Source organism: Barbatula barbatula, assembly GCF_947034865.1.
Source record: "Barbatula barbatula genome assembly, chromosome: 24".
NCBI lineage: Eukaryota > Metazoa > Chordata > Actinopteri > Cypriniformes > Nemacheilidae > Barbatula > Barbatula barbatula.
The window spans coordinates 3680973-3705891 of NC_136787.1; the positions used below are offsets into that span (position 1 = coordinate 3680973).

The window sequence follows — 24919 nt, forward strand, 5'->3', positions numbered from 1 at the left end:
TCCTTAACTGGATGAGAATCTGTGTGTCCACTTAAAGAGCATCAGTATGCCAATTTTAGTTTAGTTCTGTGGATTTCTAAAGGCATTTCTGCGATTTCAACCTGCAAGGCTGAAATTGTGGACGTTCTAAATGCTCCAAATGTGCCAAATTTCTTCCTCTTTTCCACAAAGCACCGTCATCTGCATACAGAGATTTACCAATGCTATGTCCAACTTTTGAAAATATATCATTAATCATGATATTTAATATATCTGGGCTACATACACTACCTTGTGGTGTTCCATTATCAATAGTATACGTCCTGGAATAACTGGTACCAACCCTAACTTGAATAGTCCTATTGAGTAAAAAATCCATTATCCAATTATACATTTCCCCCCTAATGCCCATCCTATCTAACTTAATAAGAAGCCCCTCTCTCCATAGCATGTCATAAGCCTTCTCCACATCAAAGAACACTCCAACTAGTACCTCTTTATTCACCATTGCCTTTCTGATATCTGATTGTAAACGTAAAACGGAGTCCATAGTATTTCGTCCTTTTCTGAAACCCCTTTGAGGAGGGCATAGAATACAATCCTTTTCTATTGAATACTTTAACCTGGCTACCACCGTTCTTTCCATTAATTTACACAAGTGCTGTCAATGCGATTGGCCAATAACTAGTGGCTAAAGAACCAATACCTTAATAAAAACCTGTTCAATAACACACAGGGACACATCTGAAAGGTGTTTTATCATTTCATAACACATATATCGTCTTTCCCTATAGGGAGGTTTGCCTAACCCCTTGCAGTGCCTGTTTCAACTCATAAATGGTGAAATCTTTATCCAATAAGCCACTGTCAGGCATTCTTTGGATCAGTAAGGATTCTCACTCATACTTTGGTCTCTCCGCATTCTCATATCTTCTAATATGTTACTGTTACTATGTACTCTACTATGTACTATGTTACTCTTTATAAAAGCTTCTGCTAACTCCTCCGCTTTTTCTTCATTAGTTATGTCACACTTATCTCCTTTCCGTTTGGAACCCTCCCATCTTTTTAATCATATTCCACAATTGACTAATGTCAGTACTCTCGCCAATTCCATCACAAAAAATCCTCTTCTCACTACTGCCTGTGCTCTTTTATATGCTATTAAATTATCAAATGAGTATGTCCATTTCACTCTTTTAATGCTTTATTTCTAGTTCTATTTACTTCACTTCATCCATCTGTCCACCAGGGTACAGCCTTTTTCTTCCTCATATTTTTATTTTCCCCTATAGTTTCATAAGCTGTACCACAAAGAATCATACTTATTTTATTATTCAGCTCATCTATATCCCCTACTTTTACTTCCATGCCTGCCATTTTGATTTCACACAACTCTTTGTTAACACATAACACTTCCAATAACAACTGATGCATTTGTTGCATCAAAGAGTGCAGAACAGTACTCTACTCTCAGCCAGTCTTGTCTCATTGTTCCAAGGTTACTAGCGCGGGCAGGACGCAGTCCAAGGTTACCGGAGCGGGCAGGGCGCAGTCCATACCCAGATCTGACAAATGCTGTGATGATAGAGCTGGACGAAGGACGTGGCGACTCTACAAAACTTCAGTCGCTATTAGATTATTAATGATCATTTTAAATCTAACTTTTTTATTTTGGCTTGTTGTGCAAGCACTTTCGAGCTTGTGCAGAGGCTGCAGCTTTTGCCAGAGAGGAACTGGAATCCCCTGGTTAGGCCTGGTTTCCCTCTGAGGTTTTATTCTCCTCCAATGGAGTTTTGGGTTTCTCGACACCGTTTGCATACAGTTTTGCACTGTTTGCCTGGCCGGGGGGGCTGCTAGAATTTTATAGTTTTATTTAATTAACACTGCATATAGGAATTTATTGTGTGTCTGATATTTGACCCGTGTTTTGACTTGCATAACCTTTTATGTTTTACTTATAGTCAATGTTTTCTCGTACAGCTGCTTTGTAACAATGAAAATTGTAAAAAGAGCTATATAAATAAAGCTGAATTGACTTGACTTAACTTTGAACTCTTCCCAATTTGCCTTTTTAAATCTCCACCTATGCATGAATTCCTCATGACATTCATCCATCTCCATCCCAATACTACATTTGATAAGATAAGGATCACTTTCACCCCTACAACCACTCACTCGAGTTCTTCATTTACACTTATCTTCTGAAATGTCACACGTTGCTTGATAAAAGTTATCACTCCACCTCCACCTCCATTTCCTTTACCTCTATCCTTACGCACTATTGAATATCCCTGTACCACAAAGTTTAAATTAGACTTTAATGCAAAAGTTCTTCTGCTGTATAGATAAAGACTTTCAGTAAGAGCATTGGTGCCCCCCTCTGGTAACACTGTTAATGACGTGTACATAATACGTTCACAAAACACATCCATGCAACAAGACAGGCTAGAGTGATCCTATTTTGCTTTATCTTTTGAAAGATGTTTGTATTACATTTCAATAATAATATAATCCGTTCTTATTATATTTATTAATTTAAAGCATTCTAGAATATCCTGTGATATAACTGCCGCTGTCCATGTTTCTTAGTGTGTCATGGAATTTCTGCAATCGTCTCACAATACAGTATGTAAAACAAAACAAAAAAGTGTTTATAAAACGGAAAAGAAAACGTAAGACGCAATTTAGAGACTTTTATTATGGGTTATTGAACGTTTGGGTTCCGGAAGTGTGCGGCTTTGTTGAGAGTCAGCTGACCAAGTGTAAATTTCGCGGCTGCGCGCTGACGGTCAGCTGACAAATGTTTGCTGCTTCAGTTGGTGCGGCAGTGAAATTAAACACCTGCGCGAATTGTCGCCATCGGCGCTCTTTCCCTGCGTGATGAGCACTGGTACCCCAAGATCTCTCCCCTCATCCGGGCAGAAATCTCTCCAGGACATCTGCCACCCGCTGTCCGCGGAGGTGTCTGCGCGGAGCTGCAGCCCCGACACACTGAACACCAGCAACCCACGAGAGAAGGTAAACCTATCACCGAGAACCCTATAGTGAGGCTCGAATTGGGCAACAAGGGTTCGTGCATCACTTTAACCACCATAAAAATACTAATTAATTTAATGGGTGTAATGGGAATTGTTTGAATGGTAACAGATAGGCTGTTGGGTGCTATTGGTGGGATGTTATCTGGAGGATGGGAACCAGTAGACAATCATTACATTCATTACAAAAAGAAATGATGTAACGATTTTATGATCAAACAAGGTTGTGTTTCCATTACAAACCATTAGAATTTTTTTCAACAGGTTTTTCCACAACCGTGTCTTCTGTATGTGATGCTCAGTCTTAGTCTATTACTAGTGATGTCTAGTTATTCACAGAAGAAAATATGTAGGAAGTAGGATTTTATTTAGACACAGTCATTTAAATTATTGAGAAGATTTATTAAGGCCAGGTATCGAGTACATACAGTGATATTTGTCATGGAATGCTTTTCTGTACAGAGTAAATGCAATTTTTATATGTATTTTATGAGTACAGTAAAACTATTGACCATCTGTTAGTTAAACCAGGGGCACTTTTTACTTAATTAATTTGGTTGTTGGAGTAATGTGTAATGGTGTAGATAGTATTTTATGGGTGATAGTAATGATGTGTTTTGTTAAGTTCTGGAGGAAAATGTTAGCCTTTGACTTCCTAGCAAATCGATTAATTTAAAGGGGTCATTTGACGCAGCTAAAACGAATCCGTGCATGTTTGTATCCTCTTTGCTCTGACTCTCTGACACGTGCTGATATTTTACAAAGCTCATCGCTCTGAAAAGCGAGGTGTGCTAGGATTGGCCAGTTCACTATGAATCACTCAATTCGAGCCTGAATCTGATCCGGAAAATGAAGATCAAGCCGATACAACTGTGACTAAGTAATTGACTATAAACAAACAACCATATACATCATACAGAGTTTGTGTGAGATAGAAACAAGCTCGCATTACAGCAGGGAATGGTAAACAATAAATACCACGAGTGCGTCGGCCCTTCTTGATCAACCAGTGTTACGCCATGTCTCATCGCGACTAATCAAAGACAATAGACCCCATTATAAACATGACATTTGTTGCCTCTAGTTGGAACATAATTACTGATTACTAGGACCTATGTTGTCTTTTTTCCACGTTGCGCACGTGTCTGCATTTGCAGATCACACAAAGAAACAACAACATTTAACTTAACTTGCGTTAGTCCGTAACAAAGTCTTTTAAAATGAAAATATACTTGCAGGCTGCGAATCTGAAGCACCAGGCAGTCCTGGCAGAGTTTTAACTGTTAAAATTGCCCCACTTTTTGACAAAAGCTTCCGTGCATAACCGGTCTTGATCTCTCCCAGATTCGTGAAGCAATACAAGTTTGTAGATAATTATTTTTTAACCTTATTAAACCTTTTAGATCATGATGCAAAATGTAAACGTAATTATTTACTTAAATGCTTCTAGTAGCAGCAGTGTTGGGTATTCCAATTTTATTTTTATTGTACACAAAAATTCAACACCCTTTCGCGAATGTAATGTGTAGGTGTAAATTGAACGCCTGTGCCGGGAAAAGCATTTTTAGCATTTAAGCATTTCTGAGCTTCACCTGTCAAAAAAACTTAATTAGTACAATGGAATAAAAATATAATAAAAAGCACTAATGATAAATGCCACACATGCTAGAACTTCAATGATCCCAAAGCCACAAGTCTAAAGAAGTTATGTTTTAGGTTTAAAGACAAAATAGACTTTTTGAGAGAGCAGTTGATGTGTTAACTGTCAGGGAAATAGCGCAAACATGTCTCACAATCTTGTCTCACAAGCTTGTGTTCCCTCTGTTGTTCCCAAAACATTTCCAAATAATTAATATTTGTTTGAAACGCGGAGCCAGACTTGCGCGAGCTTTTTCAATCAATGTCACGCCATGTCGAATGTTCCGCCATGTTGGAAGGCATGCTGCTATTGTGTTCAATGGCGTGTTTAGTTTTTTCTTGTTTGATTAAGTAATATTACTATGGTAGGTCGGTCTTGCTGTATTAAAAACGACAATACCATTATGCAGAGTCGTTCTGGAGAAGGCCCTTGTAGTTTCACTTTCGATTTCTCTATGCATCAAACAAAACAAGTAAGGGTACATATCAAAACAATGATAACAGCGGAGTATGAACCTCCCAAGGCGGAGCAGCCGGCGGAACTGTAACATAAAATGCAGAGTCTCGCAATTAGTAAATCACAGCATCTCGCATCGCCATTGCGATACGATTTCTATGAATCGCTCAGCCCTACCTCACTATATAATTTTATTGAATTTAACAGCAGAATATCCCTACAATCAAGCCTCACTTAATTACTGTGAAGCTTGCGCAGTGCAGATGACACACGCCTGCATTTATAACTGCCCAGCTCGCGCTGTATAAAATAATCTGTGTCTCGGCCACTTCATGCCTAGATGCACTTCCCTTTATAACGCCGCATGGGGATGTCATCATCTACTGTAGACATCGTCCGATGCCAATTTGGTTGACATCACCTACCCTAGACTAGAATTAATTGCTCATTGGGACTACAATGAACTTTTTCCTGGGTCAGTGACATCATGAATATAAATTTACTTTTACCCTGGCCCTTGGAACACAGATAGGGTATATGGAACCTGAGACTGGCAAGAGTAGCCTCATCCTACTGGATCTACCGTTAACCAGCACATCTTCCTGTCGACCCTCAATGCTATGGGTGTCTCTGAAAAAGTGCTACTATGGTTCCAGTCTTGCCTCTCAGGTAGGTAATTTAGAGTATCCTGGAGAGTTGAGGTCTCTGAGTCCCAACATCTCGATACAGGGGTGCCTCTGGGCTCAGCGCTTGCATCGTTTTCTTTTCCTCATACATGACATCCCCAAGTTCTGTCATTCGGATGATACACAACTCCACCTGTCATTTCAGCCTGACAATCCTACTGTTTCTGCACGCATTTCAGCATGCCTGAGTGACATTTCGCTCTGGATGAAGGACCATCACCTTCTGCTATTCAAGTCCTTGTCCAGGCTCTTGTCCTGTCCAGACTGGACTATTGCCATGCTCTACTGGTTGGATTTCCATCTTTAATAACCAAACCTCTACAGATGATCCAGAATGCCGCTACAAAAGTAGTCTTCCACCACTGGTTCAGTACCCAATATTTTCTTTGTAACTACACATGATATTATTGTAAATAATTCAGCTCTAGTATCACATTGACACTTCAGCAATTGCCACAAAGGTAACAGACACTCTCTCTGCCTCCATACATTAGTAATTTTGAGTACACAAAAATCGCAAAATAAACAAAATGAAGATGAATTTGACTTGTACGGAAGCATCAGCCAAAAGTGCGTAACCATACAATTTAAAATAAATAAAAACATTGCAGGATTGTTTGCAATTATTAACTGTTACAAAGGATAAATTGCGACATTACAGTGAACGTTTACTTATTATGGAAATAAATCAAAATATACATTAAAATCATATCGAGAAATGTTTATGGTATCATAAATAGAGTATTATGTGTACTAAACAACTTGAGCCTCACAATAGACATGTGTTCAACTTGGTACAAGGCAACACACTGAGCTGCTGCCTGAGTGTATTGTTTATTGTGTTTTGTATGATACAAAAGAGCCATTTTTACCACTGCGTTTTTCTAGCCATTACATTTATTATTTTCTGTAGATTTTTTTCCCATGTCAAATTTAAGCTTGCTGTTGTGTAGTAATAGTTCAAAATTAAAATAAACTATTTTGGTATTGACAATATTTTTATCTAATGCAGTTGTCCAAATACATCCATTATACTGCATGGTCTGTTGATAGCTTTGTGATGAAACCATTGCTCAGAGAAACGAGAGACACTTTCAGTCTTTAATGTTTAATGGCTTTCTTCAGGTTTGATCACAATATTATTAAAAGCACATTGTTTTTTTGTCTCTAACTGAAATCATTCCAAGTCTTGACAAATGTTGCTGAAATCAGGTTTGCTTATTCTAATAGTGAAGGTAAATGGCAATGAATATGGGGGTGCTGCTGTAACAACGAGTATGGGTGAAACTTCAGGAACATCGACCGAAGTAATGTATTGCAACATTGAATCATTTATGACGGCAGAAAATGAGACTGTGATTTAAATGAGCAAGATCTGCTGTTCGTGGCTGCACTTTCGACTCTTACAAAAAGAGCACTTCACACACAGCCCTAAAGTTAAGACAGGCTGGTCCTGTGAGAGACTTGACAGTTTTTAAAAGACGAACTTCGAAATGTGGACCGCTTATCTCCAACAAATAGATAACAAGGGAGTAAATAGATAACAAAGGAGTTTAAATAGATTAATGTAATCAACAATACACTGTATGGTCTTTTATAAAAACATGAGACATGAGAAGCTGGATTTGCAAGGATTCTTTACTGTACTGCTGTACTGACGTGTACTTTACTGTACTATTTGCTGTACTGACGTGTACCACATCATATGGACTAGATTTCTCAGCCGATATGTTTGTTGGAAAGTAGGTATTTCTTCCACTTATCGTCTTCTAAACGGCCAGCCGACGATATAGCAGCTTTTTGATATGTACACGCAGCCCAAATTCCGCTTTGCAGTTTGCTTTTAAATACAAAAGAATAATGTTTTGCCACACAATGTCAAAGATATTGAACACCCTCTATGATTTTCAATTTGCTATTTACTGTCAGCACAACTGAATCAATAAAGTTGCTAAATATCTGCCGTCACGTATTAAAATCATCATCCCATTCCTCTATAATGTAGTGGACAGTATATGCTGATGTAGTTTATAAGTGCTGTTGGTGTGTAAGTTCATATGTTGCTATAAACGAATGACTTGAAATATACGGCAGAAACACACCAGAAGTTAGTCCCATCATTCACGCAAAGCGTAATGGGGCGAATAGGAAAGTTGTGCATATGTTGTATGTCATAAAGGCACTTACAAGATTCATTTGAATGTTTTTGCTAAAGAAACAGGGGTTGTGATTGTGCACTAACTCTCATTTTTGCAAGACCGCAAAAAACGTGTCTTGGTACTCTGAAGCGTCTGGGCATGTGATCAGGAAAAAGCAGTCATTTTCCTGAATGTTGGAACTGAAAAATGGCTAAATGCTCAATATTATACATTCTAAAAAATTAAGTAAACAAACGCATAAATGTTTAGCAAGTATGTAGTGTATAGTAATAATCTCCACATTTGTCAAGCAAATCATTTTTACAGCCTGCTATAATAGTGCCACAGTATCATTATTGTAAATAAAATCATTTTAATCTGACAATACTTAAAATAGCTCTTTAAATCATATTTTCAAACAATTCTGTATTGATTCTGCCAGAAAATATATTCGGCTAATCAAATGATTGTTTTAGGAATTATATTAGTTTATTTACTGTTGTTAATGTTGCACCTAAGGAACTGATATTGCCGTCATGTTATAGAATGTCACACCGTATTTATGAAGTTAGTCAACCAGGGTTTTATTGGCCTATATTAAACGAGAAGCAGGTTGGTATTACAGGTTGAGTTATGAGAGAGGTTGATAATACTTTGGTTTATTTATCACACTGAAAATGATACCCAGTGCAAAAGTTATGTAGTGCAGCTACAATAAAAGTAGTTTATTAGCATTTTATTTTCGGTTATACAGTACACAAATTAATCATTAACTACTTGCTTATTAACACGCATATTGGTTGTATATTAGTATGTAAAAAGCACATTAATACCTTTTTCGATTGCATTACCTTTTTCTACATCCCTTAATCCTACACTTAAAATCTACCTTATTAGGAGTTTATTGAGGCAAAAGTAGTAGTTAATAGTGAGAATTGATCCCTATTCTAAAGTGTGACCATATTCTCACTTTATGCTGTTTGAACACATTTTAAACGTTTAAAGTGATTTGTAAATGAATAAAAAAAATAAGCAATACTTTTAAGGCTGTATTTTTATACTTTATGGTATGATCTAGTGGTTTTTATGTGTGTTTATGTTTGTTACCTTGTTTGTAAATATCAAGGTTTTGGTCAATTTACTCAAAATGTTCTGCCTTGCACCCTAGGACCTGAACCTGCCCAATGGTACCCCAGTAGACACATCAAGCCCTGCCTCCTCTTCTTCACTATTAAACCGACTGCAGCTGGATGAAGATTTGGACGGAGAGACACGTGACTTGTTTGTGACTGTGGATGACCCCAAGAAACATGTCTCCACTATGGAGACATACATCACCTACAGAGTGTGTACAAAGGTCAGATGGCAAAATCCGTCTCAACATTATTCATATAATTCATGTTGTTGTGTTACATTTAAAAGGTCTTTCTGCTTCCGGTTTCATCTTCTCAATTAAAGTCAGACATTTACATTCACTTAGAATAAAGTCTTCAATACTCATTATTTAACCTCTTCACGGATTTCAGTTGGAGATGTGCCTGTGGATGTATTTTAAAGTTTGCCTTAACTCTGTTTATTTGCATCTTAATCCTGTTTATTTGCATCTTTATCATTAAATTTAGAGATTTTAAAGATGTGCAACTCGTTTTATTTATAATGCACACTGTCCGCTTTTGTCCAAAGACTTTACACATACATTTTATCAATACCGTATGTCCTCCTGGAAATTTTCTTTGGATCAACTAAGTCATTTCCTCATCAAAACATTGTTCTTTCGGTTTCATCATCCCAACCAGCCTGACAAACTCACTAATTTGTCAGGTGCGTCCTCAGACTCTGTTTCAAAGGCGCCTCTCGTACTGCTTTGGTTCAGTGTAAATGTACGCAAATAAGAGCTGCTCTAAACAACGACTTTTAATTACATTAAAAGTATACAATTTTGTAATCATCTGTATTCATGTTGACATTGAAAAGTCGTTATAATGATCTATGTTGCTTTTTCCTGTTGTTTTGGTTTAGTTAAAACCGTAAAATTAGTGGTGCAAAATATATCCTAACACCGTTTCTTTACTATTTGACCTACTTTTGCTCTTGCTTGATCTGCAGACCTCCAGAACAGAGTTTGACTTGCCCGAGTATTTCGTAAGGCGACGGTATCAGGACTTCGACTGGCTTAGGAACAAGCTAGAGGACAGTCAACCCACCCACCTTATTCCAGTAGGTAGAGGAAGTCTCTTTACAGCGCTGTTCCCACAATCACTGATGAAGCTGCAATAACATTTTGCTTTGAGATTTTACCACATTTTGTATTATATTACCAAAATACTTTGCCTGTGACAACCCGTTAAGCTCGGATAAAGTCATTTTGCTGCCATTACTGTAATGGAGGAGAGTCTGACTGCTGAATTATAAGCTATTTGTGTTACTTTGTTTGTGTTACAAAAACTAGTTGTAGATCTTGATGATTTCGACTCTATAAATTCTACTTAAATTTCCAAATCTGTATACCAAGTGCTGTATTAACCAAAACTTAATCATTACTGTACATATCTGTACAGATATGTTAGCATTTTTTACTTTTTGTTTTTTCATTCTTGTAATCTTTTAGCCCCTACCGGAAAAGTTTGTTATGAAGGGAGTTGTGGACCGTTTTTCAGAGGAGTTTGTGGAGACCAGAAGGAAGGCACTGGACAAGTTCCTCAAACGTGTAGCAGACCATCCGGTCCTCTCTTTTAATGAACACTTCAGTGCATTTCTCTCAGCAAAGGTGCTTTAATATTCTTACACAACCTAAACACCATTAGACAATTATGAAGGGCCAGTTTATACTTTAAATGACTAGTTCACCTGAAAATTAAAAATCTCTCCATTTACATATCAGCTGTTTATGACTTTATTTCTTCAGTCAAACAATGATGAAATGTTTTATAAAAATATTCTTTATTTCTGTGTATATGGGCCGACTTATAGAAGCTCCAAATAGCACCAAAAGCTTCAAACAGTAATTTTCACTCCAGCGGGTTAATGAATGTCTGCCGAAGCGAAGCAGTCGTGTGTGTAATATATTTTTTTTGCGTATTTAAGTCAAGTCAACTTTATTTTTATAGCGCTTTTTACAATTTTCATTGTTACAAAGCAGCCGTACAAGAAATCATTTGACTTGCATAACCTTATACGTTTTGCTAATAGTCAAACACAGGTCAAATATCAGACAGACTATAAATTCCTATAATTAATTAAATAAAACTATACAATTCTCTTTAGTTCACTACAATGTACAGCTTTCAAAATGCAATTTCTTGCTTTTTCGTGAGTTTTGACGAAATGGGACACTAGTTTATCATCACATTACTCGAGACCCCCACTATCCTCGTAGGTGCTTAAAGTATACAAACGTTGCACGCAAATGCGCACATGCATCTATTCTACCCAAACGCGCATGGTGACAACATAAGAGCACAGTCTAACACATATTATTTTATAGTTATTTACTCATTACTTTGCTTTGTTGTTATACATAAACTATGAACTATTACAGATGGACGAAATTCATCAAACTGAGGCCTCCCTCATTTTTATTTGGTCGATGTTAATCGACGTTCCTTTTGACAAATAAGAATATCCTAAACTTAAAGCCTGAAAAAGAATCTGCCTGCAAACGTACTTGCTGCACTTAACCCAATGCGGTTGCTAATGTCGTTTTTTTACGTCATCCCCTCAGGGGTCATGATCAAGGGCAAGGAAATTCCTAAGGCTGATTGCTTTTTATTTGCCAGGTTTTATTTTTAACTTGACTCATATTTTTATATTTTGTTACACTTATTGATCATATGCTATTTCTAATAATAAGAAAAAAGATTTCTGTAAATCATCTTGCTACCCCGCCCTCCCGTCCTGGCAGCCTTACCACCCCCACTTTGGGAACCCCTTCTCTAGTGGATCATACAAACAAAAGTTAAATGTTGATGTAAAAAGTTGTAGATGTGTCACCATTTTTTATTTATATGGCTTCATATGGGTTTCAGTTTCTCTTTAGATCAAAATATGAATGGCTTTCTCACACACTTACTAATTAAGTTTCTCAGCATTTTGCTCATTTGGCAATGTGTCGGAATGCAAATGCTAGAAATGATTTAACAAACCCTTACTAGCTTTTTATGACCCTGGGACTGAGATCTAGATGTTTGGATTTCTGTTGGGAATGGCCGTTCGTCTATGATCTGCAAAACTTTTTCTGGAAGCGCTTTCTTCGCATGAGGTTGGTTTAATGTACTTGTTTTTTTAGGACTTGAATAAACGTCAGAGCCTGGCACTGCTGACTAAAATGGGGGAATCAGTGAAATATGTGACAGGTGGTTATAAACTGAGGGGGCGGCCGATGGAGTTTGCAGCTATGGGCGAGTATCTGGACGTGTTCACACAGAAGCTGGGCACCATTGATAGGATAGCACAGAGAATTATCAAGGAGCAATCAGGTAAAAAAGTCATAAATAAACTGCTTCTGTATTAAAGATTATTCATATTTAGTCATATTTAAATGAAGCACAGTGTTATGTAGGAGAATCATAGACTGGTGAAAAGCGCTTGGATTTTGTGTCTTGAAAGGTTGATAAATTATCATCAAAACAGCTTGGTTCTCAATATGAATTTGACTTTTTCGTTTTGGAGTTTAACAGCCTTTGCCTGAATCTCCTATAGAGTACCTCATGGAACTGAGGGAATACAGTCCCGTCTACACCTCCTGGACATCTGTTGAGGAGGACCTCCATGAACCTCTGGAAGGTGTGGCAGGGTGCGTGTCGAACTGCACCAGCGCGCTGGAGGAACTCACAGAGGACATGAGCGAAGACATCCTACCTGTGCTTAAAGAATACGTCCTCTATATTGAGTCTATGAAGGTGAGCTGAGACATCAAAAATTCTTTAGAGATTTTTTTCCCTATAGGAATTAATTGTTACTAATTCTTCTCAGGATTCAGGGCTTTGATGAATGACTTTCATAAAATAATGGAATATATATAAATATTTCAACAAACATATGCCATGCAATCTCTTTGGTTCTTGAATTAAACCTATAGGTACACCTACACACTTTTGTTGTACATCTAAAAATATACAGGGCCTATTATGATGGTCTTTACTTCATCACTGTGACATAACAACATTTCTAAGATCATACATACATGTATTTTAATTGATTGAAATATAAACAGTTGCTGACCATGTTTTTGGCGTTTTTTGTGTCAGTGGTCATTATTTGTGCTGTTGCAGTAGTTTCAGAGACTTCCGAGTAAGAATTTATGTATTGAAACAAGTCTTAATAGGTTCCATTTTGGTGTTATAACTACAGTGCACAATAATAAACACATTTTCTTATTCTCAAAGTGACAGAAGGTAGTTTAAATTCAGACAAACCTAGATATTTAACAACTTGAACACATTTTGGTCTCAAAATGAAAGAAGGCATTAAGCATGGTAAATTCACAGCTTGTTACAGGTTATGTAGAGTAAAAATGTTATGTATGCATGTTGCAAAGCTACCATCAGATGCTTCCTAACCACTGTTTTTTTTCAACAACTCAGAATGTTCTCAAAAAACGAGATCAGGTCCAAGCTGAATATGAAACAAAACTGGAGGCAGTTGTGTTCAGAGAGGACAAAAAGACACCGGTAAGTTACGTGTTACTTGCTCTCACATAAGAGCAAGAGTCTTAGAATTGTTTTCCACAAACCCAATGCCCAGAAGAAACCTCAATGATCAATCTTCACAACACACTCATTGAATTAACTTCTAAACGTTTTATTTTGTGAACGATTTGCATTTGGTAGGAGCCTCAAGTAGACTCTACTAAGCAGTGGCGGTTTTAGGCACGGGCAAACCGGGCAGTCGCCCGGGGCGGCATTTTTTTATGTGGGGGGCGGCACCGGCACGAGCAGTAAAAAAACTCTGGGCCGCCGCAAATCGGTTATCTATTATCTATCATTCATTCATTGTGTGGGGAATTGGCAAATTGGCGCCCACATGCTGAAAAGATAAAGGTATGCAACTATAATGTTCTCTCTGTGTTATGATTACTGTATCCATGTTATTAGCCTTTTTGCAGTGTCAAAAGACGCTGCGGTGTTTAGCCTAGTCGTGAGAGCGCCCGACTCTCATTCGGACAGACGCCGGTTCGAGGCCCGCGCAGGGCAGGTAGAACCGACAACACTTATACAACAAATTTGGTTTTAAGTCAACAAACACGAGATCTAATTTCACCATAATATTGTGCTTTGCAACAAAACTGTTACAAGTTCAGTTATTATGATTTATTTCCATCAGTTGGGTTAATGTAAGGTCCCGTAATGAGCAAACAGAATTTTCCAATCTGTAGCTAGTTTCTAAGACGAACATAACCTTTGCTATTTATTTGCTACATCACACATGTCATGAATATGAAGGTTTTATGCATGTTTATGACAACTGTCATTAAGTGTCATTCGCTCAATTATGACATTTTTCATGCAAATATTGTTTGTTTGAGGTCTTTGTTGACAACTTTACATTAACCAATACATCTTAACCTGTCATAATTGTCATAAAAACATGACATAGCAGATTAATAATTGAATGTAAGACACTACTTAGCTGGTGTTTCGGCATCAAACCATATTGCCTTAGAGACACTTCTGTACGCGTCACAGTTGTTTTATTTGACAGAACAAACATTTTACTTGTACGGTCAACAGAAAGTTGGCCATCCCATCGCTCACCCCCTACCAACCACGACAAACAATATAACACACCGGATATAAAGGAAACAGAAGTGAACACAACAAAACACGTGATTACAAATAACCAATAAGAAGATAAATGAATTAAGGCCACTACAGCTGGGTTAACTGTCATATTGGTTTTGACATTGGCTGTCATGAGGCCATTATAACTGTCATGAATCTTTTTCTGACCACTTTTTTTCCAGTGGTACAAATTGAATGTCAGTAAAATATCATTAAGTGTTAATACTCTGTCAAATTGTTTTATAACAATGTCATATATACTTTGCGCTCAAAGATGTTCTCGCCCGGGGTGCAATTGTAGAACCGCCACTGCTACTAAGGAAAGAAACTGGGAATTGTTTTTTGAGTGACACACATGCTGCATTCTTGCGTTTAGAGGTGAAATGTGTTACGTTCACGCTGCTAATGGAACCAAACTAAATTACAAAAAAATTATACACATTTTCATTTGGCATTCAACCATCTTTTAGAGCCATTTCAACCTTTTATGCTTCACCCAACTTCAATGTCTTTTGCTTTTTACATATTACAGTTCTTCCAAAAATGGGATAATACAGGACTTTAAAGATATACCTTTTATAATATTTTAAATCAAATTTTTGCCAGAACGTTTATTAGAGTTTTATATTACATGCTAAGGAGCAGCTTGCATACAGAATCATCCTAAAACACCCAAGTGGACGATACTCCCAATGCCTGAAAAATGATAGATACGGTCAGCAACGGTTCATAGACACTACGCATGATTACACACATATGCACATATAGTACACTTGAGGGGAATCATCTTTTCAGGTTCATTTGGTCACATCCATTTAAGAAATGACCCTGAAGTTGCTGTCATGTGACTGCTGAGTAGCTATTTTGGTTTACATGCAATTAAACTGGTGTATATAATAAAGGTGTGTGTTATGTTTAGCAAAACCACCAGCAAGAGATATTCTATATTTATAGATGTGTAAATATGAAGCAACGTTTAATCTTTAATGCATTATATGTCTAACACCTTGTTCCTGTGAGACAGGAAACGTATCCCTTGTCCGATCACCATCATATTTAACATGCTTGTTTAGTGTAATAAGATGTATGATTGTACTTAATGGCAAGTCAATTGGATTATTTGTTAAGGAGTAGCGAGCTTTCAGGTACACCGTTCACTTGAATATAATAAAGGACCCTGTAATGGTCACGCAAATGAAAAAGTTGAACATGTTTTTGATAGTTATTGATCTAGACAGTCCAGAGAATTGTACGGTGGTGGAAATTTTGAAAACGCTTGAAAAACCTAGGACAAGTTCGCAAAAGCAGCTTCTTAACATCATCACAGATAACTCACAAACTGTTGGATCGACATCAATGGTTCAAGAGCCAAATTTGTTTGGAATTATGAGAGCTTTCATATGATATCGATAGTTTGTGTAAATGTCAAATGTCACGTGATACACAATTGTTAAGGCAACAAAAGATGTGTCAATTTTGCCATTTTTACTGTTATAGCGCCACCTAGTGTCCAAACGCCGCGGTATTTTGTAAGTCATCTCGGAGTGATGGTCTACACATTTGTTCCAAGCCCCATGATGATATCTCTAATAGTGCTCGAGTTATGGGCATTTTTATGTAATAGGCTCCTTCTATTTAAAATGTTTACGCCCCTAAGCGACTTTTTTCTTTAATTATTTACATTCACACTCCAGAGATGTTATCTGCATTGGTTTGGATCCGATCGGTCGAAAAACCAAGGACTAGTTTGCGAAAGTAGGTTTTTGACATCATCAGCGATAACTCACGAACCGTTCAATCGACAGAAGTGTTTCCAGAGGCAAAGTTGTTCAGAATGAGGAGAGCTATCATATGATGACAATAGTTTGAGTATATGTCAAAAATCACGTGATATACAATTGTTTATGCACTCTAAAACCGTTACTTCGCCCTCCGGTGGCCGAATGAGTTCATATTTCTTACAGATCTTCAGGACCATGAGTCGAACAAGCCCAGCTAGTGTCGTTTCGATCGGCCCCCGTTAACCCTGTCTAATGAGTGCTCAAAATTCATTCCTTTTATACAGTCATGGTACATGACACAAAGACACACCATACTAAATAATAAGTCGATCGGGCAAACGGTTGCGTAGTTATAGCCCTTTTCGAGTTCTTTGCTATTATAGCGCCACCTAGTGGCCAAACACAGAGTCTTTTTTATTGTGACCCCGGACTGAGCCCCGTGAAGATAGCTCAAACGGTTCACAAGTTATGGTCATTTTAGTGAAATAGGCTACTTCCGGTTTTTATGTTTTAGAGCCCCCTAGCGACGCGGAATCGCCGAAATTTCAACTTTCTTTCAATGAATATTTACATTCACACTCCACAGAATTCATCAGCGTTGGTTTGGTTCCGATCGGGCAAAAATCCAGGACTAGTTCATTTTTGTTTTCATAAAATGCAAATTAGCAGGAAAATTTGCCTACCGGAAATGAAATCGGAGATATAGGTTCTTTAAGTTTTGAGCCAATGATTACAATGATATAAAACACTTGGGTGTGCGCCAAACGGTTTAGGGGTTACGAACGCAAACACGCTCAGCATCGCTGTAGCGCCCCCTATGGTCCAACATGGCTGGCTCCGAGTATCTGAGTAGCGAGCAAGACTACTACCATCTGACCGAATCTCAGCTCTGTCGGCCTTACGGTTTAGGCTGCCCATTCAGTTTTAGGGCAGAATAATAACAAAGAAGAAGAAGAAGAAGAAGAATAAAACAGACAAATACAATAGGGTTCTAGCCCTACGGGCTCGAACCCTAATAAGAAGAATAAAAATCCTTACAAAAACAATAGGTTTTCAGCACTTCGTGCTCGAAACCCTAAATATCCATCTTGCACCTTTGCAAAGAAGGCGTTTTCTATCCTGCTACGCTGCATAGTACCGCAAAGTACACCGATTTTTGGGGGGGTTTGGCTATTAAGTTATCATGGGTTTTTATGGCGAACGTCATACGCAGAAACTGGAAAACAAGTGTCACGGCATCCGGTTTAAGTCTTTTGTATGCACTTCATTACTTAGAGCCGTTTTATTTAAAATGCCTTTACATTAGCAACCAAGATGATCAAAACCGATGCCCATCACATTAACAGATTGATATATAAGTTTTATTATTTTTCAGAGACATTTTCATGATTAAAATAGCATTAACGGCTAAAAAACCGCTATCTTGGTTAGCTGATTACCTTAAAAATCTACAGAGAATGCTGACAGTTCATACTGTTACCAACAAGCAGATGAGACCTGTTTACCGGTTTAGTCACTTGACATTCGACATATACCCTGTTCCTGGTCCTGAGTTTTTGTCATTAGTAAATAATCTAATCACAAAGTCAATACCCAAAGCACACAAATAACACCGCTTTCACTTTGTGATAGGACAGTAACAGTATTTGTCTTGCAGGTGCCTACTGATGTAGAGAAATGTCAGGATCGCGTGGAGTGCTTCAATGCCGACCTGAAGGCTGACTGGGACCGCTGGCAGAACAACAAACGACAAGACTTCAGACAGCTGCTGACGGGCATGGCCGACAAAAACATCCAGTACTATGAGAAGGTAAGAGACAGCGAACTGGAGTTAAAGATTAAGCAGAAAGAGGAAATCCTAATCTCTTTATTTAGCTGATCCCAGCTTTGAATATCCATTTGTATTTGTGTTTCATTGCATAACATCTGGTTTGTATATAAAGAACCTTGGATGTTTAGCTGGGATGGCTGTTTTTTCTGAAAAAGTTCAGATGTGGTTGGAGAGATTCTCTCATTTTAGTTCTGCTGTCATGCCAAACACTGACACAGCGCTGCAAAATTCCAGACAAACTTCTGCCAAATGGAAGAAGCCAGCAAGCAGAAGGCCAGGTGCTGTTTTTTGTTCAAGTTATAGTTCACCCAAAATGAAAACTCACGAAAGCTTTTGTGACCCACTCTGGGTTCAGCTTTAATGCTTCACTAATGTGTGCTACAGTAATGTGCTTCCATTAGAATGACAATTTCATGAGGATTTTAAACATTCTAGTGCACCAAAACCCTGAAAACATCCAAAGAACAAGAACAATAATAATAATAATACAAATAATAATAATAATAATAGTCAATGAAAAACAATAGAACATATCAGAAGGCCTTAAAATGAAGACATTTTATGTTGCAAGGGACCTTATTATTTGAACACCCATGACGCCTGCATTTGGAATGAATTATAATTGCATTCTTAAAGGAGCAATGTGGAGATTTTAGCGGCATCTAGTGTCGAGGTTCACTCCCCCTCCCGTTCGAGACTACGTCAATTGACACAGGATAATATCAGTACGTTTTTGCTTCTTTGCCGAAAGGAAAAAACATGTTTACGAAATGTAGAGAAGTTTTCTGTTTAGGGCTACTGAAGAAAAAACATGGCAAATTCCATGCAATGAGAGTCGCGCTTTATGTAGATAGAAATAGCACACAAACCATAAGCTGTTGGATCGGTTCCAGTGAAGTCATGTCACATTCACTGTTGAGAAAGCATTACAGTACAAAGTGAATTACAATACTAAAAAAAAGAACATCTCCAGGTACCTGCTCATCCCACATGAGCGCGCTGATGATGTATGATGTCATGTACACATGGCGTATCATTGCCCATTGGTACAACGTTATTTGACCCTACGCCTTTCACAGACGATATATAATTATAAAAATACCAATGTTTCACTTTACTTATTGATTCCTATCAGGATCTTAAGAGACTTCCAACCAGCATGACAAAAAAACGTTTCTGGACAGGATTGCCTACTCTGCTTTTAACACAACATTAGTTTTTTTTCTGTCATCGCTATCTAGCATTACAGTATATAATCACGCTCTTATTCATGTAAAGGCCTTTAAGTTAGATGGAAAGCTTTTAAACAGACTTTAAAACTTTAATGTCATTTAAAACCAATGTCAAAGAGCAGTGTTTAAATTATTACAGGGGCCGCACAGGCATCAGTTTCTCACCTAGACCGTAAAAAGCAACTTTGTTTCTCAACATAAAAAGAAGTTGGAGTGCAACATCTACTGGGATGATGACATTAAATTCCAGCCAGCAGGCACATTTGATTTATATCATCTTATGTATGTAGACGGCCAAGAGCTTTATATTTATGCGCGACGTTAACATTGGCCATAACCATCAACAGTTCACATTTCTAAAGCGAAGTTGCTGAGTCCAGTGTTCTTAACAGGAAAGTCATAATCTAATGGAAAGATTTTGATACCCACACCAGATATAAATATGGTATGTCATGTAGTGACTATGACTTTGATACTTTATCTCGGTCACCGCACACTACCTCCTGTGTTAGAAACCTGGGTGTTTGGCTTAGATAAGTCTTTTTTTGCCATATCAGGCTTCTCTCCAAAGTAAAGCCATTCTTGTCTTTAAAGATGTTCGAAATAGCAATACATGCATTTGTTACATCGAGGCTTGACTATTGTAACTCTCTGTATGTTGGTGCTCCGTTGTCTTGTGTTTCTCACCTGCAGTTAGTCCAGAATGCAGCAGCTCGACTTCTCAGCGGATAGCGCAAATACAAGTCTATTACGCCGGTTTTAATTTCAATTCATTGGCTTCCTGTGAAGTACAGAATTGTTTTTAAAATACTCTTGTTTGTTTTTAAGTCACTTCACAACTCTGCACCTGTGAACTTTTGCAGCCTTATACACGATAAAACTTAGATCTTCAAACTCTAACCTGCTGCATGTCCCAAGGACTAGGCTAAAAACACGAGGCGACCTTGCTTTTTCTTTTGCCGGCCCAATTCTCCGGAATACTCCCCCCAAATTAGAACTGCCCCAACCCTGCCTGTTCTTAAATCTACCTTCAAGACCTACTTATTTTCTTTGGCTTTCGATGTCCCTTGACAACATGTCTTTGATTTCGATTTTTAGGAGTGCCACTCATCTTACAGCTTGTGTATGTCTATGCTATTTTATGTTTTATTGTGCCTGCTATTTTATGTTTTATTGTGCCTGTTTATTACATGTCTTTTTATTGTCTTATAGCATTGTCACTTAGGTCAACTTCGGTTGTTTTTAAACTGTGCTGTATAAATAAAGGTGTAGTGTATAATTGTATAAGTTGTTAAAACAAATTACAAGTGAAATTTAGCTGTAAAACCGTATGCATTATTTTGGACGAACAGGGCTTTAATTATGACATTCTGGTTGGCCTTCTATCCCACAGTGCCTTGCAGCGTGGGAGTCCCTGATTCCGTTGTTGCAAGACAAACAGGAAGCAAGAGGTGAAACGAACTGAGCATGTATTTCAATCTGTTCACTCTGCAAATGCTGAGGCTGAGAAGTCATGACCATGCCCTTGGACATTTACAACGTTAATGGGCATTTACCAAGGATGGGACGCTACTGGGGTGGCCAAGCTACAAGAATTACGTTTTGTAAATTGTTGCTATTTGTTAAATCCCACGCACCTCTTGTTCTGGCTGTTTGTGGGAGGACAATATAAAATGTTTTTTCATCACCACCCTGGGCTGGAACAGCAGAATCACGGTTCTGGGAACTCTTAACTGTTTGAGAGCAACGCTAGAGATCTGGAAAAGTCTATGGCGTCCTCAAATTTGTAGTTTTTAGCAAAATGTTTGCCAATAATCCTTTTGTAAATGCCTGTTTCAAAGCTGCCTGTTTCAAATGAACAAACATTTCCGTTTTTTATTTAGAATTGTTGAAGAGTGTGCAGAAGGTTTCCCAACACTACTCTTGCCAAAGATGTAAAACTGAAGTTCAAAGTTTCATGTTCAACATCTGCTTTTTCTGATGAATCCTTGGACATGGGCTATTTGCACACGTTACTTCAGCGTTTACGGGAAGATCCCTCTGCAGTTTTTCGGTTGGGGAGACTATAATAGAAGGAATAGGAAATGTAGCAGATGCTCTACACACCACAGTGTACAGAAGTTATGCCGTATTTGAAATAATACTTTCATAAGTTTACATGTTGTATAACATACAAATTGCGGTGTGCCGCAATATACAGCATCTCCTTAATTGAACTATTTTCAAAGCTTTCCATTTCTCTCCCCAACCGGAAACTGCTGAGGGACCTTGGAGTCACGCATGCATAGAGTCCATTGTCATCACACCTGCCTAAAATGGCAGCTCCCTTAATACATTCTAAATTAAGGTCACAGAGTTGAAATGAAGGATGTTTGCTAGGTATACTTGACCTCATTAAATATTTATGATAAAATGTGTATTGTAATGGTTTGTACACTACGTGTCTTCATGGGATTAGTTTGATTTGGTTTATGGGAAATGATAGTGTCAGCAGAATCTCAGGGGGATTGATCACCTCTAATGTTTAAATGCAAAATTAGAGCGCCTTGAGTGTGATACAGACTGTCTATTGACCCCTACTGGCACATTCAAACATTTCTTTTTTATTGTTTTATACAAAAACGAATTCTTCATTTTATTCATCCTAATTCCGAACTTTTCGCATTAGAGCATAAGAAAAATGCAGAATGTCCAAGCTGACTTTTTCTGAAAGTGAGGAAGTGTTTATGCCATCAAACCGCAAAATTACTTTACGGCAGTCCAACAGTTATTAGCCAATTAATAGAAGGAAATGTGATCTTTAAAAAAACAATTATAGGTAGAAGACATACAGGAGACATTGTGAATGCATTTTTGCACAAGACAATATAGAGTAGATTAATATAAACATGGACCAAAATGCATTAAATAAAATGTAATAGACTCTTGACTATTAAAGTACCTGACAAACAAAAACAATTGAAATATAAAACGCACAAATACAGCATTTACTTAATTGTGCCTTTCAGCTGCCATCCATGTGCAGCCCAAGACCCACTTTCACTGAATGAAAAAGAGCAAACTAAACATTCTGCATAAATTCATTATGAATGTTTTGTGTTTAAAGATAAAAAGAAGTAAACAATGAATGAAGAATTTTCTATTGTATTAATTGCCAAACCAAACACGGGTCATTCTTTTCATTTTCTGAAATCCTGTCTAAACACTATTTGGTCATTTTAAGTGAGTCGTCCAATCATTATAAATGATGTCCAGTTTAATAGACCAGGAAGAAAGTAGGCTATTATTTCTTGCCTTGTGGTGTGTCCTATAGCAAAAGGGTAACTGCAGAGCACAGATTGGAAATGTGATGCCACGTTGTGGTAGGTCTGGTTACTGCAGCAGCATTGTTTCTTAAAACAATGTGAGACAGAGTCTGTAAAATCCAGGCTAAAGTCTCAAAATCTAATTTTAAGATAGCATAGCATCATCTAGTTTGATTTCAACCACTAATTTCACTATACGATTTCAATCTTTGACATGGCCCCACTCGTCAATATTATTTCAATATTAAAGATATCAAGGTTAGATTTTTCGCAGAAATTTTTCTATAAGACTTTAGCTGCATTTCAGACTGGGTCACAAATGGTACCATTTCAGAAAACAGGAAAACATCTTAACATAAGCATATTAAGGAAGTCTGTATTTGACTTTTCAATGGATTACAAGTTTTATTTACTGAAGTCACATTGGCTTTAAGTTTCGTTTGTCAAACACATTGGATATTTCTCTAACATTTCATTTGATGGATTTATTTGACTAAATCATATATATCACGTTTTGTTGTTGTAATGCACGTTCTTCTGTATAAAATGTAAAATACTGTTTATATTGAAACAAATTAAATTGCGTTTACATAAGTGTTGACAGAAACGTTGCTGCAAATAAGTGCTCAATGCCATGTTCTTTTTTATTTAATCATCATAACCTGAGTTTCATGTTTGCTTACTGTCCACGTGGTTTGTATAATGTAGAGATGCATATATTTATGCCTTTAAATTAAGAAATTACATGACAGCCAGAAAGATGGAAGTTCAATAAAATGTTAATTCCCAAATTTTTATAAAAACAATCATGTTTTCTAGTTTCTATAGTTTTAAGTGTATTTGTTTTCCTATACACACACTGTAATGTGAAAAAGTCTGTCCGGTCCTGGTCCAAATAACAGTTATTATGAATAGATTAATGATGGTATGAATGATGACCTGAATTTTAAAATAGCATTACGTTAAAAATGATCTTTATATAATACTTTATAATAGTAATATAATAGTTCCATATTTAGCACCTCAAACTAAATAAAAGGAAAAAAGCCTGAAGCATATATTTGGGCACTCTGAATATTCAGTACTTACTACATCCCCTTTGGCAAGTGGCAAGTCACCGTAGATGGCAAATTATTTGTTCTTGCAAGCTATTACTCCAAACTGAGGTTATATTTTTGTTTGTTCCATAGTCTGTTTGAATACTGGATTCTGATTGGCTGGAAGTTGCGCATTAACACGGTTTAAAACACAGGTAGTTCTTATCAGTTTAATCAATGTTTGAAGCGGGTCGTGTCATTCTTGCCCGCCACATCTAAAAAAATTTGACATCTAAAGATTTTTAATGGTTTAATGGATTATCCCTTACATGTTTTATAACCTGTTACCTAGAATTGTGTATATAAAGTTGTGTATAGATTGACTATTTCTCACCATGAATATAGCCTGAGATGCTGAAATGGCGTTGAGAATGAAAAAAAAACAAGTTTATTTAAATATTTTTGCTTAATAAACTTAACAAAATGTTATTTCAAAATATTTTTTGAATATCTCACCAGCAATAAGCAAAGCTTGGTGTGTATCAAGTTAATGAATAAAGTGATGCACACTGTTCAGATAATGAAAGTCACTTACTGATGACTTACAGTGGGTCAGTTGTGGGCTAATGGTTAGAGCGTTGGGCTTGTGGTCTGAAGGTTGCCGGTTCTAATCTCAGTGCCAGCAGGTCATGACTGAAGTGCCCTTGAGCAAGACACCTTACCCCTGATTGCTCTGCAGTAATGTGCCACTGTAAAAAACTACTTGTAAGTCGCTTTAGCGTCTGCCAAATGAATAAATGTAATGTAAATGTACTGAGACATTTAAGTAAACTCAAAAATGGAATAACACTGATGAAACTAAAAGAAAAAAAACATGTAACATTTCACCCTTTGCTTCTGCAAACATGTTTTTTCACACTTATTAAAATCTCAACCTGAGACGGTTTTTGAAGGTTAGTTTGGTTGGAGGAGCATCCATCTAATCTGTGTTTACATTCACTACTTTATTATTTGGTCT

General features: G+C 37.3%; 1 protein-coding gene across 2 annotated transcripts; it reads left to right on the forward strand.

Moving 5' to 3' along the window:
- The first annotated feature begins 2703 nt into the window (after positions 1–2703).
- On the forward strand, positions 2704–23681 carry snx30 (sorting nexin family member 30). Of its 2 annotated transcripts, XM_079449166.1 has the most exons (10): positions 2704–3000; positions 9105–9293; positions 10043–10153; positions 10545–10703; positions 12222–12411; positions 12635–12834; positions 13519–13605; positions 18154–18306; positions 18562–18605; positions 20953–23646. In XM_079449166.1, the coding sequence occupies exons 1-10, from the start codon at positions 2863–2865 to the stop codon at positions 20975–20977; spliced, it is 1296 nt and encodes a 431-aa protein (XP_079305292.1). In that variant the 5' UTR covers positions 2704–2862; the 3' UTR covers positions 20978–23646. The 2 variants fall into 2 exon arrangements, with proteins under 2 accessions (XP_079305292.1, XP_079305291.1); XM_079449165.1 differs by lacking the exon at positions 18562–18605 and having other exon boundaries at positions 20953–23681.
- Positions 23682–24919: the final 1238 nt, after the last annotated feature.

Bases quoted from the DNA above. Each gene is read 5' to 3' on its own strand.
- snx30 (XM_079449165.1), top strand. From the start codon at position 2,863: ATGAGCACTGGTACCCCAAGATCTCTCCCCTCATCCGGGCAGAAATCT. The intron at 10,154-10,544 runs GTAGGTAGAGGA...GTAATCTTTTAG, and splicing joins AACCCACCCACCTTATTCCA to CCCCTACCGGAAAAGTTTGT. The intron at 12,412-12,634 runs GTAAAAAAGTCA...AATCTCCTATAG, and splicing joins AATTATCAAGGAGCAATCAG to AGTACCTCATGGAACTGAGG.